The sequence below is a fragment of the Pinus tabuliformis genome, chromosome 6 (assembly GCF_031772625.1).
Source record: "Pinus tabuliformis cultivar Carrire ecotype Pingquan chromosome 6, CPIR1, whole genome shotgun sequence".
In the NCBI taxonomy this organism is placed as follows: domain Eukaryota; kingdom Viridiplantae; phylum Streptophyta; class Pinopsida; order Pinales; family Pinaceae; genus Pinus; species Pinus tabuliformis.
In genome coordinates, this window is record NC_142292.1 from 715440403 (window position 1) to 715457369 (window position 16967).

The 16967-nt window shown below is 37.8% G+C and overlaps 1 protein-coding gene across 1 annotated transcript in view; it reads left to right on the forward strand.

Annotated features, from left to right (window-relative positions):
* Window positions 1-11299, forward strand: part of LOC149260676 (ATP synthase small subunit 6, mitochondrial-like) — a 32468-nt gene extending 21169 nt beyond the window's left edge. Inside the window, exon 4 of the mRNA XM_089420958.1 lies at window positions 11025-11299. Within this exon, the coding sequence (XP_089277084.1) occupies window positions 11025-11028 (4 nt within the window). The 3' untranslated portion in view covers window positions 11029-11299. The remainder of the gene's footprint in view (window positions 1-11024) is intronic.
* The last annotated feature ends 5668 nt before the right edge of the window (window positions 11300-16967 follow it).

A 16967-nucleotide genomic window follows, 5' to 3' on the forward strand; every position in this document is an offset into this window, starting at 1 on the left:
CATAGTAGTTCCACTAATCAATTGGACTTAATATGGTCTTGTCCCGCATAGAATCAAGATTTGCACCCAAGCCCTTTATCCCACAAAATGAGCAAACTCTGAACAAATCTGAATCCCAATATTAGGATTTACTAATAACTTTCTAAAAGCTTTCTTAAATCCTTGTGAGACTTTTGGGTCTTTGTTTGGTGCGGTTCTTTCTGGATTACTTAGCAACTCTTTAGAATAATATTTTGGAATCATTGCATAGGCCAAAAGGGGCAATGGGGTGGTCATTTTGTTCCACCTTTTGGTCAATATATCTTTTACTTATTTGTAAAAGACTTCATCTGAGTCCTTCTCCTTGGCATTTATAACCACCCTTATCTTCTCTGTCATGGAGTTAATGCCCTCATACACCTCTCCCAAATTAGGCATATCTGTGTCAAACATCTGTAGCAAATCCACAATTGGCTTAGTAAATGCCAAGAGGTACTCCATTCTATCCCACCATTCATCATCAACAACCAACCTTTTCACTGCTTGTGTTCTTTCAGTTTGAGATTGCCTCCATTGATTCCAAAGAGAATTGCATACCATTGATTGTAATGCTTCTTTCACTTGCATAAGCCTTGTTAAGACTATGACGTGAGAAGCAAAACGAGTCTCGACAACTTGAAAGTGCCAATGTTTCAATAAATTAAAAATCATAATTGATAGAATACCTATTATGATTCACAAATCATGACTTATTTGAGAATCCAATTTACATATTTGAATTATTAGAAACTCTTGAAATATACTTTAAAGTCTAGGTACCTTAAGGAGCTCCAACTTCGCAAATTCCTTGTAGATGCCTTGGGACATGTGGTGGTTTGTGATGAAGGCTTGAATTTCTTTTGCCTCTTCAAAAATAAGTTTAATCCACTTAATTTGCTTCCCCATCTTGCCCAACATGAGGTTCAATGAATGTATAGCACAAGGGGTCCAAAAGATGTGTTGATATTTGCATTCAATAATTAGGCTTGCTGCTCTAAACATCGTTGCATTTTTCAGTTATTATTTGGACAACATTTTTTGGCTCCACCATTTCAATCGCTTCAATCAAGATGTCATCAAAGAATTGGGAATCTTTCAGCTGCCTCCCACAATCCACTGCCTTCAAAAATTTTGCCCCCTTTGGGCTCTGAACAATCACATTGATCAAAGACCTATTCCTTTGATCTTTCCATTCATCAGAAATGTTCGACACTCTTGAAATGCACCATGAAATACAAATGGGGTTTTATTTGGCCTCCAAACCTAACTTCTTAGTACTCAACAATGTTGTGAAAACCTTCTCATATCTAGGGCTCTTGTACCCTTTTGGGGATTCATTCATTGCTCTAATAATCTTTTCCCAGTAAGGAGATTGCACAAGGTTAAAGGGAGGGCCATTTGCATAAATGCATTAACCTATAGCTACATCTGCCTCCTCTCAAGCATCATTAATAAAACTCTTTTCAAACGGTCCCAAATTCGACCGCTTTGAACTAGGGCTGCCAATTCCATAAGAGGGAAGTGGAGGCTTTGATGAAAATGCTCCCAACCTTGTTGGTTATTTGAATTGAGAATTTGCCTCGTCTTGTTCCTATATTTTGCAACTTTTTTCTTGCTTAAACCTTTTCCCTCTATCCCATTCTCTTTAGGTGGGTCAGTGCATATTCAAATCCCAATGTTTCTTAACACAAATAAATGTGCTTTAAGCTAGGTGTATGACCCCTTAAATTCCTTTTGACACTCATTGCAAACCCATGCCAATGATCCCCCTCCTTGGATCTTCCCTACAATAGTTACATATTTCCAAAGTGGTGACTTTGTATCAACTTTAGGTGCCGATTCAATTTCTTGTTCCTCATTATGAATGGATTAACTTGAAAATGCCATAAATGGGATGTTTCGAGTGACTTAGCAATGGCTGAAATATATCATGGCAAGAACACCTGCCACACTATAAAGGGTGAAAATTTAAGATCTGTTGCTGTTCATTGAATAAATTATAGGTCATATTCAGTCCCCACTTCATTCCAAATTCTAGCAACAACTATTTTTAGAATAAGGGCTATTTTGCACACTTAATTAAATTTAAATAACTTTGAGTTGAGTAATCAACTTCTTCACAAAGGCTTTAAGCTGAACTAAATTTAAATAAATAATGTGCAATTTTTTATTATTATTCTAAATGTACCTGGAGCCTGAAGTTTTTTTTTTCCCACAAGGAAAAATCATAATTTCATTAAAAAGAGGAAATTACATTCTGTAGATGCGGGTGCATATGCAGTGCATGATCATATCATCTATAAACAGTATTGTTGCCTTTGATCCACGCAGGGGGCAACAATAATAAAACAAAAAACTATAAGCCATATGATAAAAAGTCTGTTACCATGTTCAGTGTCAATATATACATACAAAAAAGGCATGTGCCTGATCAAAAAATAACTAAAACAAGAACAAGATCATGTATTAAACTTGTAGATCCATAAAAGGCCGATGATAATATTGGAAGAAAGCTTCCCCATGCTGTTCTCTAATCAACCAGATGCCCAGCTCCCCGATCGCAGCCTCTTTGGATAGGCTGTCGGCAGCTCCGTTCTGCTCCCTGTAAATATGTGAGCAAGTAAATGTGTCAAAAGCAGAGATCAATCTCAAAGTCTCTTCCAAGATGTGATTTAAAGCATATGAAGAACATCTAGATTTCCTGTTCAGCCAGTCACAAATAATTTTTGAGTCCCCAAATAGTTGTAGATTTGTGCAGTTTTTCTCCAAGGCGTAATGTATGAGATGTTTAGCGGCAAGGAGCTCAGCTGAATTGTTAGTGCATCTGCGGAAACCTATGAGCATGCTATAAGAATGATGATGGGATATGTGAAGTATGGCCCCCCCTCCACTGCCTTGCTCTTGTGCTGCAGCTTCAAAGAAAGCCCAAGGTTTGTTGTAATTTATTTGAATAGGAGAGGGAGTGCATGGATTACGAGGGGGAGGATCATCCAGAATGAAGGAGAAATCAGCGATGACTTTAGTCACCAGCACAACCCAGTTCGACACTGTATCCTGAAAAATAATATGGTTTCTGGCAATCTAGATTGTCCAGCAGATCAGAAGGGGAAGGTTCCGAAGCTTTTGAGACGGGGAAGTGTTATACCAGGACTGCCAGGCTGCAAGAATAGTATTTCCAGCCCAGTGTGCAGAGGGTGCAATGGGCTGTAGGATAAGCTTCCATAGGTTACATATAACTGTACATTCCAAAAAAAGGTGAGAAGTGGATTCATTTTCCTGCTTGCAAAAGCTGCACCAATGGGGACCACAATGTGCTCGTTTGAGGAGGTTTTCACCAGTTGGGATTTTGTTCCGGAGGATGGTCCACATTAAGAGTCTTGTTCTGGGAGGAGCCTTGAGATTCCATAGATGTCTCCACCAGTCAACAGGCAACAGAGACTTCCTTGGTGCCGACAATGTCAAATATCCTTCTTTTGGTGTGTACCTTCTGTTTTTTGAAAGAGCTCATATAATCTCATCGTCTCCTTCAAGGATACGAATGTGGGCATCAGTGAGGGCTTGAAGGTATTCCTCCCAGTGCTGTGTCGAAATAGGAGGAATGTTTAATTGATGAGCCGATTTCCAGGTTTGTTGAAGGAAGGAGGTATTCTCCGAGTCTACAATTTGTGCTATATAAGTGATGTTATGTTGCTGGAGATACTGTGTCAGCTCCCTAGGTAGGCGATGCATGTCTCCACATCCCACTCATGGATTGAGGCCAATGCGAACAATGCGCCTAGAACGAATTCTCCAAGTGAGGCCCTCCCTGATAGGGTTCAAAGCCTTTAGTACTGCCTTCCAGATAATAGAGATGCCCGAGGTACTTAGGTGGGTTCTTCTAATCCAGTCCATGATGTGCATTGGAGCAATATATTTGGCATATGTAACCCTTGTCCAAAGGCTGTCTGCTGATACTAATTTCCAACCAAGTTTTGCAGCAAGTGCTAATGAGAAATCTTCTAACTTTTTTAGGCCCCAACCCCCCCATTTTTTTGGTAGGTTCAGAGCCTCCCACCTGACCCAAGCAAAAATCCTACCCTGTTTGTTCCCTTGCCAAAGAAACCTGCAACAGAGGGCTTGTATTCTATTGAGAATGCCTCTGGGTATCCAAGCCAGGGACATCCAATATACAGGAGTGGCCTCCAGTACACTTTTGATTAGAGTGAGTCGGCCTGCACGCGAAAGATATTTTAGGTGCTAGGTATTAAGTCTTTTCTCCATCTTGGAGATGAGCCAAGTCCAATCAGCAATTTTGTATCCAAGTGGCTTCAACTTGTACCCCAAATATTTTAAACCATCAGCTAATTGCAGCTGTGTGAAGTGGAAACGCTGCAGAGCAAAATAGATCTCATGCGGAGTACATTCAGCTGCTGTTAATGTGGACTTGCTGTCATTTATGATCATACCTATTGCCTCCTGGAAAAGGGAGAAATTTGCTTTGATGATACTAATGTACCCAATATTTCCATTGATGAAAACCAGAATATCATCTACAAAGAGAAGATGAGTTAGGATGCAACCTTCTGTTATCTTTATACCCTTTAATTTGCCCCTTCGATGCTCTTCTTTGATGAGATTGCTAAGACCTTCCATAACAAGCAAGAAGAGCAAATGCGAGAGAGGACATCCCTATCTCAGCCCCCTTTCCGAGGTAAAAAAAGGAGAGTCACTTCCATTCACTAGAACAGTGAAAGGGATATTAGTAATGCAACTCATGATCCATTTGATGAATAAGTAAGGAAAACCTAAATGGGTTAACAACATTCTAATATAAAGCCAATTTACCCTGTCGAAAGCTTTTGATAAATCGACCTTCATGATCATACCTTTGCTGCGCCTTGAGTGTAGAGTATGAATTACTTCCTGAGCGGTGCTTACAGCTTCATGGATCTGTCTGTCCTGTAGGAAAGCGAATTGCTCCGGAGAGATATGATTAGAAAGAATAGGTTTCATCCTGTTTGCAATGATCTTGGCTATGATCTTCTATATGCACTTGCAGAGAGATATGGGATGAAAGTCCTCAAATGCGTCTGGGTTGTCTTTCTTTGGTATGAGTGCAATGAAAGTAGAGGTGATTGAGGTTTCAAGAAATCCTCTGATTCTCAAGTCCTCAACAATTTTGAGCAGGTCTTCCCCAATGATGTCGAAGAAGGCCAAGTAGAATTCAATCAACCAGCCATCGGGCCTCGGAGTTTTATTCTTTTTGAACCACTTTAGGGTGTGTTCCAATTCCTCTAGAGAGACTGCCTTTATTAATTCATCTCCTTCCACAGGATCCACAAATTTGGGAAAGAGTTGTGCAACCCTGATAAGTTGATCTCCCTGGGGGCACGGTATGTACTTTTGAAGTGAGAGGAGGCAAGTTCAGCAAGTAGCGAGAATGTATTAACAATCTGCCCCTGCTCATTTTGTAGCTGCCAAATGGTGTTGATCGCCTTTCTTCCATTGGCGAATTTGTGATAGAATTTTGTGTTCTCGTCCCCTTCAAGCATCCAGATGGCTCTGCTTCTTAGGCGCCAGGTTTCTTCCTTTTCCTTGAGTATTTTTTCCCTTTCAGCATAATGAGAAACCATCCTTATCTTATGATCATCTGAGGTGTATATTCCTCCAATATCATTTTCAAATGCAGCAATTTTAGATTCAATCCTACAGAGAGTTTGTTCCTCTTGTATTCTTTTGTTATGTGCCCAAAGTTTGGACATCCTCTTAAGGCTTGTAAGATTTTGTATAAATCTTCTAGTGCTGTCTTCTCTCCTCCCAGGGGGGTTTGCTTTCTAGAAATCAGAGACCATACTTTTATAGGAGTCATCCTTGAGCCAGACAGAACAACGGTTAAAGGGTCCTTCAGGTTTTGCTTTCCCTCCTTCAATTTCCAGGTAAATGGGTAGGTGATCAGAGATCCCCCCTGTACATACCCAGTGTCTGATTTGTAAACCCAAGTCCAACACCTTTTCCTTGACAAGGAAGCAGTCAAATCTGCGGGCCAGATTGTCTTCCCCAGTCCTGTTATTCCTCCAAGTCGCTTGGGGTGTTGCAGAGGGGATGTCAATCAGATGGTGAGCATCCAATTTAGATAGAAAGTAATTCGAAAGAGTGTCTCGTTGAGCCCTGTGTCCCCAGGATTCAGAATGTCCGATGGAAAAATTAAGGTCCCCACCCAGGATCAGGTGGTCAGTAAAAAATAAATCAGAACTCAGAAGGTTCTGCCAAAATGCTGGTCTGTTCTGGCACAGCCCATAGACATTATATATTCGAAAATTCATCCCCAGGTCAACAGATATGATGTCTGCTCCAAGATGGCCCAGACCACCCCAACAATTGAGCATTTTTATGGTATGGGAGTTATATCCCAAAGCTAAGCCTCCCGACCTCCCATGAGCATCAAGTCCAATAAAAATCCAACCAGGAAGCATGTTTTGGAGGGACTGTGAAATGTCTAATACAGGTCCCAAGGTTTCTTGTAGAAAAATAATATCAAGCTAAACATTTTTTAACGGACGTCAAAGAGCTAGTTTTTTATCTGGCCTAGCCAACCCTCTACAATTGAAAGAGAATATTCATGGGGGGGAGGTAGGCTGGGATTCTCTTGCTCTAAGCGTCCTTGGGATGGTAGATTGAACCCCCAAAGCAATCTCGTCTTCAGTTGTGCCTTGGGCATTAGAAAGATTGGAAGGTCATCCCCTGTGAAGTTTAGGGGAGGGGGAGAGTGGAGAATCTCAAGCCCAACATGGTCCTAGGCTTGTCTCTTAGTTTTCGAGCGAGTCAAGTATCTCGCAGGTGGGGGGACCTGGAGGGAAGGAGTAGTAGATGGGAGGTGAGAGGGAGAAGTCGAGGAGGGTGTAGGAGAGAAAATGGGGGCGGATGAAATCAGGTAGGTGAGTAGTGCGGTGAAAGGGGGGTGGAATCCAAACCCGGTCCCAGATGTTCAGATGATGGGTTCATAACATGTAGTTCAAAGAAAAAGCTAGATAAAAAGCAATCAATATGAGATGATCAGCAAGAGGAAACAGGGATGGAGGGAGGAATCATACCCGACGAGGGCAAGCCCTCGGATGGCGACTGAGGTCAAGACGGTGGAGGTGACTGAGAACGGTTGGGAGGCCGCCCTCGCTTCTTCGGCTGTGGGGGAGCCGCTGTCACTTCTGTTGGGCTCTTCTGCTGGCTGGCCGGGATCTCAGAAGCAGCCGGGTTCTGTGGTGCCATAGGAGCCTGTCTCTTAGGCTGAGCGTCCTGATGAGAATGCGGGTGGGAGGCGATATCCGGTGCTGAGGTCTGATTTTTCTTTTTTCTCAGCAGGGGGCAGTCTTTATAGAGATGCCCAACCTTATGGCACCTCTGGCATCAAAATGGGACGCCCTCATAGTCCAGTAGTTGTCTTCTGGTGTTGTTCCTCCAACGGATGTCTATGTACTCGAGCAAGCCCTCTGAGAGGTCCAGATGAACCAATATCCTGGCATAAGCCAATTTCCCCGAAGTTTGGTATGAATCATCAAATGTGAGGTAAACTCCGAGGGTATTCCCTATGTGCTTGAAGACATCTTCCGTAAAAAAATGCAGTGGTAGTCCAAGCAATCAAACCCATATAGGACCTACATCGACCCTCTCCCGCTCCGCGTCAAAGAGGGGAGTCCATCTTCTGAGTAGAACAGGAGCTAGGTCAAGGTGCCAGACCGTGGATAGAACCTAGTTGGTGTGCTCCAAACAGCTGAAATGCAAAGCAAACCATCCTTTGACTAGGGTTTGGACCTTCGGGATATCCTTTAGGTTTTCGCCCCAAACCTCCGAGACCCATTGCTGTAATTTTGCCACACTGTAGTGTCTGCCGCGAACCCGACCGACTAACACCTTCTCGGCTATGTCCATGGCGTCCAATAATTTAATGTCCTTTGCAAAATTGAGGGGCACTGCACAGGACCGAAGCTTTAGATCCCTATTCTTCCTCGAAAGTCCAGAACCCCCTGCAGCCGACGCTTCTTGAGTCGAGGAGGGTTAGGAAGGTCCCGACGAAGGAGAAACCCTAGGGTTTTCAGTCACCGCCTATGGAATAGAAGCAAAAATGCTAGAAATAGGTCCTATGCCTGTATAGTGCCCCCGAGAGGGAGCCGAAGAGAACAATGGAGCAGCTGGTACAACACCAAGGGCCGCGGAACCCTGGGGAATTTCTGGGGGAATAGGGCTAGTCACCGCCGGAGGAGGGTTATGGACTGAAAAGCCTCTGAGAGTCTGGCAGATAGGCTTTAGCGGAGGGTTGATAAGAACCAAAGAGCGAGGCGAGAGAGGTTGAGAGATGAACTCTGGGGGGGAGGGCACGTCTTTAGGGAGAGAAATTGGCGGAATGTGAGGGCGAGAAAACAGTGGGAGGGCTTCAATCTCGTCGGTAAGGTCGGACATGAAAGGGAAAAAACCGGCAGCGGTGGTCTTGGTGGGGGTCCATACGGGCACATCCTCCAAAGGATCTGGAAAGTCACCCAACTCATCCATGACTGTCGGGAAATGTTTATGACAGCGGAGCTAAGTAACGCAGAGGGGAGCAGTGGTTTTTCACTGGTTACGGTGGCAGGTGCAGGCGGACAACAATGAAAGCGGGCTGCCATTGGTCGCGGCATTGAACCCGGCCCATCTCAAACTCATCCAACCGATGGTACAAAATGTTCACCTGGAGCCTGAAGTTATACTATCTGTTCATAAATAAATAATGTATTTATAGGTTCAACTTGAAAGGATCTGGTTTGTTGGATCATAGTAAGGACACCACTGTTTCTTTGGGGTTCATTTGGCAGAGATATTAAAAATTTAATTAATGGTCACCCTTCTTATTGCTAATTTTATCATATAATGATGCCAGTCCAGGGTTCTTAGCCATGAATTTAGAGGGATTTTATTTACAACAGTTCTGAAGTATGTGGTTGAAAGTAATTGGAACATCTTATACGTGTAACACTTCATCAATGAAATGAAAGGACTTTGTAAGTTTGTAGTTCCTCACTACTTGGCAGGAGGACAGGCCGGTCAGTTGCAGAGTTGGCCTGACTTCGTCTAAGCCTGGAACAAGGGGTAGGTTTGACCCTCATTTTATTCAAGGCAGAGATAGACACAGAAGTGGGGAAGCCCATTCCGTCGTGAGAAATAAATCCTATAATGATCATGTTGGTTGGACAATGAACTTATAGAAAATCTCCCACATGATGATTACGGCTGGCCAATCCAATATCAAGGTAGTTGTTCCTTTCCCTCCAGAGAGGGAGGAAGGTAGGGAGACTGAGAGAATAAGCTGTCTACCTATGAATATTAGCTAACTAGCCACTCACTGTCACTGATTGAAGGCACATATTTTGTTCTTATCTCTTCCCTGGCGATAATATTGAGTCCAAGCTCTCCTTGAGATGGCCTCCTCCAACCCCAAGCAGTGGCGGCCTCTTTCGGGAAATGAATGTTGACGACCTCATCTGTGACTTTTCCTATGTTTTATGGGCGTATCTGTTTCTGAAAATCCGGAAAAGGATCATAATTTTACGTGATACATTTTCGGATTTTTGGAAACTGATCCAAAAAAATTTACAAACATCCGAAACGTTTCGGAACTGGGATCCGGTGTTTCTGAAAATGTGAACAGTGAAATGGCTACGAAACATTTCAATGGCGTTTCACCGGCAAATCATACTCGTTTCTGTTTCTGAAATGTTGAATGGCGTTTCTGGGGTTGGAGGGATGTTTCTGGTAACCTAGATGAAAACCCTTGGGTGATTTGGTGAGAGTGGACGAAAACCCATCTCATCCCTTGGTGAATTCATTCAGAATTCACCGGAGTGCTTATCAGTTGCAGTTCCAGTTTGGAGGTCAGATCCAGTGTCGCAGTAGATATATTTTGAGGCTAGATCCAGTTTGCAGCAGCTCAGAGTTTTATCTCAACATTCTTCCATTATTTGTATGGACATGTAATATCATATTTATATTAATATGAGATCTGCTGCATCTGTTTTATATTGCAATTGCCATGTTTAATATTAATTTTGTTGGAGTTTATAGTGATTATTAATTTCTGATTTTTATGTTGGTGATTGCTCTGGTGGTATAAATTGATAAATTTCCATTAAGATGGGATATTACACCTAAGGTTGATGTGACACATGTCAGCCCAATGTAATATTTCAAAAAAGTTAAATTAATAACAATGCAGTTTGGTGAGATGTGTAACATCTAATGTTATGATGGATGTGTAGACCCTGAATTAAGATGGATATACACTGCTCTTAACATGATTGTTCCTATCTTTGATTGTACCGAGATAAATGAGGTGTATTCTCCAGCCTAGGAGATGTATAATGTCCATGCCTAAAGATGATCTGACATGTGTCATAAGTCAGCTCAATATAATCTGTTAAAAAAAAATAACAGCCATGAAGGAAATCCCAAGCAATACGCACACACAGATTTGTGGAGGATATTTTCAGCACAGAGAAATTTGCATGTTAACCTCTTTTTGATCCCTGTCAGTTTTAATAGGCACACACAGATTTGTGGAGGATATTTTCAGCACAGAGAAATTTGCATGTTAACCTCTTTTTGATCCCTCTCAGTTTTAATAGATCTAGAGTTAAGGTGGATCTAGAGTCTAGACTAATATTTATTTACCATCTAATGTGTCATATGTGGTCAGCTGTTTCTAATCTGCTAGCTATTGGTTACTGTTCAGCACAATTGGTTATGTTAGACAGCTTTTCTCTATCTGGAGGAACCCAGATATCTCTGGGCTATTCTTGAGTCTGTGTTGATATTGCTTAGATATGAGCATATTTTCATCTCTGGTAACATGTCATGTTTTTGCTGTTGTTACTTTCAAATCCATTTTCGTTGTCGGGGCACACATTATATTTTTCCAATTGTACTTCTCTTCCATGGAGTTAATTGTGCGTATTTACTCTACCGTCTCTGGCAATAACAAAAACATATTTTTTTAATGTGTACAGGTGAAATCTATCAAGCAAACCATGCTAGATCTCAATGGCTTTTAGCATGGATAGTTTTATTTCTCTGGTGTCTGTTCTGTTGAAGGTGAATTCAGATCCTTGGATTTTTTTCATTTATCTGGTTCTCTCAACGGATCAAATAAAATTCTGATTAAGATTCTTACTAGCTAACTGTAAACTTTCAGATTCTCATGGAAATACTGTGAAAATTATGAGTTTGACAATTGTTGAATGTTCCTCGAGTTTTATGGTAATAAAATACATTTTCTCATTTAGCTCAGAAGTTTATAATCAGTTTACAATAGTTATTTCCTTGTGTCAATGTAAAAAAAATCTTTCAATATTGGGGTAATCCATATTCTATGAATCTCAATTTTAAATCTCAGTAATCATTAGATTTTTGTATTTTAAGGATTGCAAATGTTCCTTAAAAAATGCAATGATTTGGTTATTTCGACCCGATAATGTTGGAAGATGGTATGTACATACATTTATAAAGATGGTATGTTTTAGCTTGTACTGGGCACAGTTGCTAATATAAATTTATTGAGAGATACCGACGACAAGGGAGGAAAACGGACAATTTTGTACTTAAACAATATCTTGTAAAGAATCAGAATGGATAGATAGTACAATCACATGCCGAATACTTTACTTAAACCAATAACTGAAATATGATACTCCTTCCCTGTTTATGAGGTCAGTGAACTGCAGAGAAGCACTATTTTCAAGTCGAATTACCCTCTTTCTTTTTTGGAAAGAGAGTCCAACTCCTGGATTCTCTTCCAAATTATATAGAAGGCTCAAATAATGCTTACTAAAAATAGTAGAAGGCCGTTACCTTCTGTGTTGATATTCTTAATTCCATTTTCCATATAATAATGTTTTACCTAAGTGAAGATAACTCTTATGTTTATTATTATGTTTGTTAGTCTTTTTAAAATATATTTGTTCATAATTGTTATCTCAACTACCTTTGTTGGTCTTGTGAAAATCCAAGCACTTTCTGCTTTTGAACCTTATCTATTGTGTGTGGAGTTCATTGTTTTGATTTTCACAAAACAAGGGATTTTTTTCTCATCTGTTGTGTGTGGAGATCATTGTTTTGATTTTTTTTACAGAAAAGGGAAATTTTCTGGTTTGATGTGAGCATCTATCAGTTTAGCTAATCCTTCTTGGGGCTGTAAGAATTAAATTGTAAGATTCCAATTGCAAGCAATCTGGAATTTCTACTCAGCTAGCTCTTGTTGGGCTATTGTTGTTTGTTACATCAAATTATCCATTAGCTTTGCAGTCAAATCCCATCAAGATTAAAAAAATGTCATTTAGTCTATTTTAGCTGCAATCGTATCCTGATGTATGGTGTTAATATAATGTGTATTGCATTTTGTTTCAAGTTGAACAGTTCTGGGTGTCAATTTCATGTCATATGTATTTACAATTTTCTCTGAATTATTTACAAACTTAAAGTTTTGGTTAAGTTTCAGCAACAAACATATTCACATCACAATCAATCAAATGTTATATCATATTTTATTGTTTCATTTAGTTTATGTAACTGTTTTGAAAACTAAATAAAGATAAAACTAAATAAAGATTTGTTTTGGTTTGGAAAACACATGTTTTCTCATGTTTGTTTGTTTTGTTTTGTTTTGTTTTTTAATTGGAAGTTCAGTATTGTTGAGGCTACAACATGGTTATATCTAAGAATAACACCCATATAGAGGGGGGAATTGAACCAGTGACTTAACATCTAGGAGTACTTTAAGAATTTACCTGTTCAAAGTCTATCCAAGACCCGGTGGACAACTCATGTTCTCATGTTAAAACTATATGCACTTGCAATACTATTTTGTCCAGCCATAAATAATTCAAACTTGAAACTATTTTGTCCAGTCATGTTTTATGGTTTGTATTATTTACCCGAGAGGCTCATTCTACAACCCAGAATGAAGAGATGTGTAAGTTTGTCCGGCAATCCATCTGTCCGTTGAGTTGACACGTGTCCCTTTAAAATAAAAATGAAAAAAATGCTCTAAATAGAAAAATATTGTTGGCTATAATTAAATGAATGACATTTTGTAAAATAATTAGAAGTAGTAAAAATGGGTGAGTTTTTATGGGTAAAATGTTTATTTGGTACTGTCCCATGGTTTTGTATACACTCTATATATCATTTAGAAATACAATTTAAACAATGATAAACAACATATTGTATTTTGCATTTATGAAGAAATTTGCATGTGAAGAAATTTGATCTCTTAGCTAATACTCTATTTAAATAGATCTATGCTAGTTTATAATCAAGTGTTATACTATATTTTATTCTTCCATTTAGTTTATATACCTGCTTACAAAACTCAATAAAAATATGCTGGTTTATAGTCCAGTGTTATACCATATTTTATTATTCCACTTAGTTTATATAGCTGGTTACAAAACTCAATAAAAATTTGTTTTGGTTTGGGTTCACGCACTCATATTAAAATGCTTTATATTTTGGTTTACTGGTCTATATTGTGTAATCTTTAACGAGTGTCAAGCTTTCCATTAAACAATGGCTATTACCTTAATTATTGTTTCATTTATCATTACAACGATTGATGAGTAGTTATGACTTTCCATTAAACAATGGATTACCTTCATTATTGTTTCATTTATCATTACAATGATTAATGAATAGGTATCATTTATTTCATTCTGCTATGATTCATTGATATGGTAATAATTATTGTTTCATTTATCATTACAACGATTGATATCGATGAGTAGTTATGACTTTCCATTAAACAATGGATTACCTTCATTATTGTTTCATTTATTGTTACAATGATTAATGAATAGGTATCATTTATTTCATTCTGCTATGATTCATTAATAATTATATTAATTGTATTATAACTATATAAATATCGGAATTGGTTGGATTTGTTTTCATTAAACAATGGTTATTCCTTTCATTATTGTTTTATATATCATTATAATGGTTTATGAATAGTTATGATTTATTTGATTCCGTTAGGCTTCATGTTAATAATTATATTAATTGCATTCCAATATATAAATATTGGAAATGGTTGTTTTATATATCATTATAATGTTGACGAATAGTTAGGCTTGCAATTAATATAATTGCATTCCAATATATAAATATTGGAAGGGTTGAATTTGCTTTCGATTAATATTAAAATTAGACATTTTTAAAAACCTTCTTAAAGATAATTTGAGGTTAACAATTAGACATTTTTAAAAACCTTCTTAAAGATAATTTGAGGTTAACAATTTGAAATTACGTTGAAGTACAGACTATTATTATTATTTATCTATTTTTATTCTTGGTTTGTTATAAGATATGTATAATTATAATTTTTTTTGATTTACAATTTAAATAAAATAATGGTTTTTTTTCAATATTTAGGAAAAAAAAATTAATGTATATTTTCAAATAGAAGAAAAATTATATTTTGATAGTGTTATTGGAGACATGTAGAATGAAAATTTAATTTAATAGTGTAACAAAATCTTTGAAAGTATTGTTTTTTCACATATAATGGTATTGGGTACTTCTTTAAATATACAAGATGGTTTACAAACATGACTAGAAATAGATTTAGTGTGCTCATGTAAAATATTTATTTTTACTGCAATGAAGTAATTTGATATGATGTAATTGACCCCTTTATATCAATGACTAAGTAATTGTGTTATTGTTATATTATAACTTATTTAAACATGGTCAAATATTATTTTATTAATCACTTATATCAATATGACTCACATCAAGTAGTTCTATATTTCGACATCCTTAATGTTTATGGTACAATTAAAAATATGTAAACTAAATCATTCTTTAGATGTTTCTTGTAGACAAACAATGCTTGTATTGAGTAGGTTCCATGAAGATGTCTTGTAACCTTTATAAAGGTGTGTTGAGCTGAATACATGTTCTCAAGTTCCAACTCCATGATCTCTTGAATTATGAATCCATTGAATTATTAAACAACCATTTATGTTGAACTACATCCACAATGCAATATCAAGTTGTTTTGTGATTTGCGGCTATGATTTCCAAGATTCACAAGATTCCAAACTATTTTGGCAACCATCCATGTTGGGTTGTATATACATTAGATCTCTTCATTGTGTGCTAAGTGTGGGTCTTTTTAATCATGAAAGTATCATATGTTTTATTATTCTATGTTTTGATCAAAGGTTAAATGCTTCTTTTCTACATCAAATGAAATATTGATACAAGGTTTAACATAAAATGTTCCTTTGAAAATATCTCAATTGTTGAATCACTTAGATAGCTAGTGAAGGTGCTCACTTAGTTCTCTAAGATAATATTTTAGATAGAGGCAACATTATTCCTACTCGCCCGTGAAACAAAACATAATGGAACCACTGGCACCATTCATTGCTCAGATTTATAACTTATTGCAGTGCCCTTGCTTTCGAACAAAATATCGGTCTTATTAATGTTAATATTACACTTGTTGAAAATAAATATTGGAAATAATGTAACTTATATAATATTTTTCTTTGGAATGAAACAAAAAATGAAACCTTTGAACATACATCATATTCAAATCTTTGAAAAACGCCTTTAAATTTGTCGCCTATGATATACAAGTCATATTTTCCACTTAGACATATATGCTAAGGTATACAAAATGATTCTATTAGGGTTTCTTATGTCTAAATTATGTAGATGTTTGTACCCTCTTCAATCTGATATGATGGGTACAACATTTATGTTGGTTCACTCCCATTTTTTAAGAATAGTCAATGGCAACAAAATCATGACATGAATTAAATTTTGAATGATAACTATTTAGCTGGTGGTGGTTGTGTTGTATCTCAAGCTAGAGTAGAAATAACTTTCATATTCTGGTTTGTCTTAACTGTGATGACTCTCTTCTTGATAACAATTGATGGCTCTAATTGTGGTAGCCTTAACCTTTGTTTTCATCTCTATAATGGCAAGAGTTTATCTTTAATATGACAAACTTTTTATATATTTAATATGGTGACCTCTTTAAATTGAGAATTCAAATGACTAAATTCTCTTCTATTGGTAACTATTCTGGAATCAAGACATTTTCATCAATTGATTTTTCAAACTAGTATAATATACTCCCATAATGATTTTTTTCCCAAAAACAAATATCCTTTGGTTATAATCCTTAATCTAAATTTGTGTGATTTTACAAATATACAAAATTCAAATATTTATCTTTCAATAATATAATCTCTCTCTATGTGTGTGTGTGTGTGTTTGTGTGTGTGTGTTTGTGTGTGTGAGGTTTTCATGCTCGTTGACAACCCCCTTGAATCTCACAGGGCAGGTGAGATAGTGGGATAGAGCTCGATGCTTTTTGTTGTAAGTGTTGGACAGTTGACATTGTCTGGATGACTAACGACTGCAAGTGTGTTGGCATTGATGTCAACAATCACGTTGGGAGATGTGTTGCGCAGATTGGCTTTGTCTGATTGTTGGAAAATGTGTTGTTATTGATGTCAATTAGACTAGCATAGATGTTTGTGGCAACAAATGTTAGCTTTGATGTCCATTAGGCTAGTTGTGATGGAAACATATGTGTCAAGATGAAGGGGAGTCCCATGGTTGTTGCAGTCTCTGGTAGAGAATCACCATAGTAGCAGGATTATTGGAGAAGCCATAAAATGATGACTATAGTGGTTGGGAGTCTTAGAATTTGGAGGAGGTTTTGCCTCAAGAGATCAGCTCAGATACTCTTGGAGGTGGCACAACTAGTTAGTGCTTCGAAAGATATCTCTAATGGTATGTAGAACCTTGCAAAATGCCTATGAAGAGTAGGTCCTAGGCAGAAGAAGAAGAGTCAAGGTGGAAAGAATGGCAAAGAGTTTGAATCCATTTTCAGGTAGCAGATGGGCCCAAAGACTACATCGAACCTTCTCCAC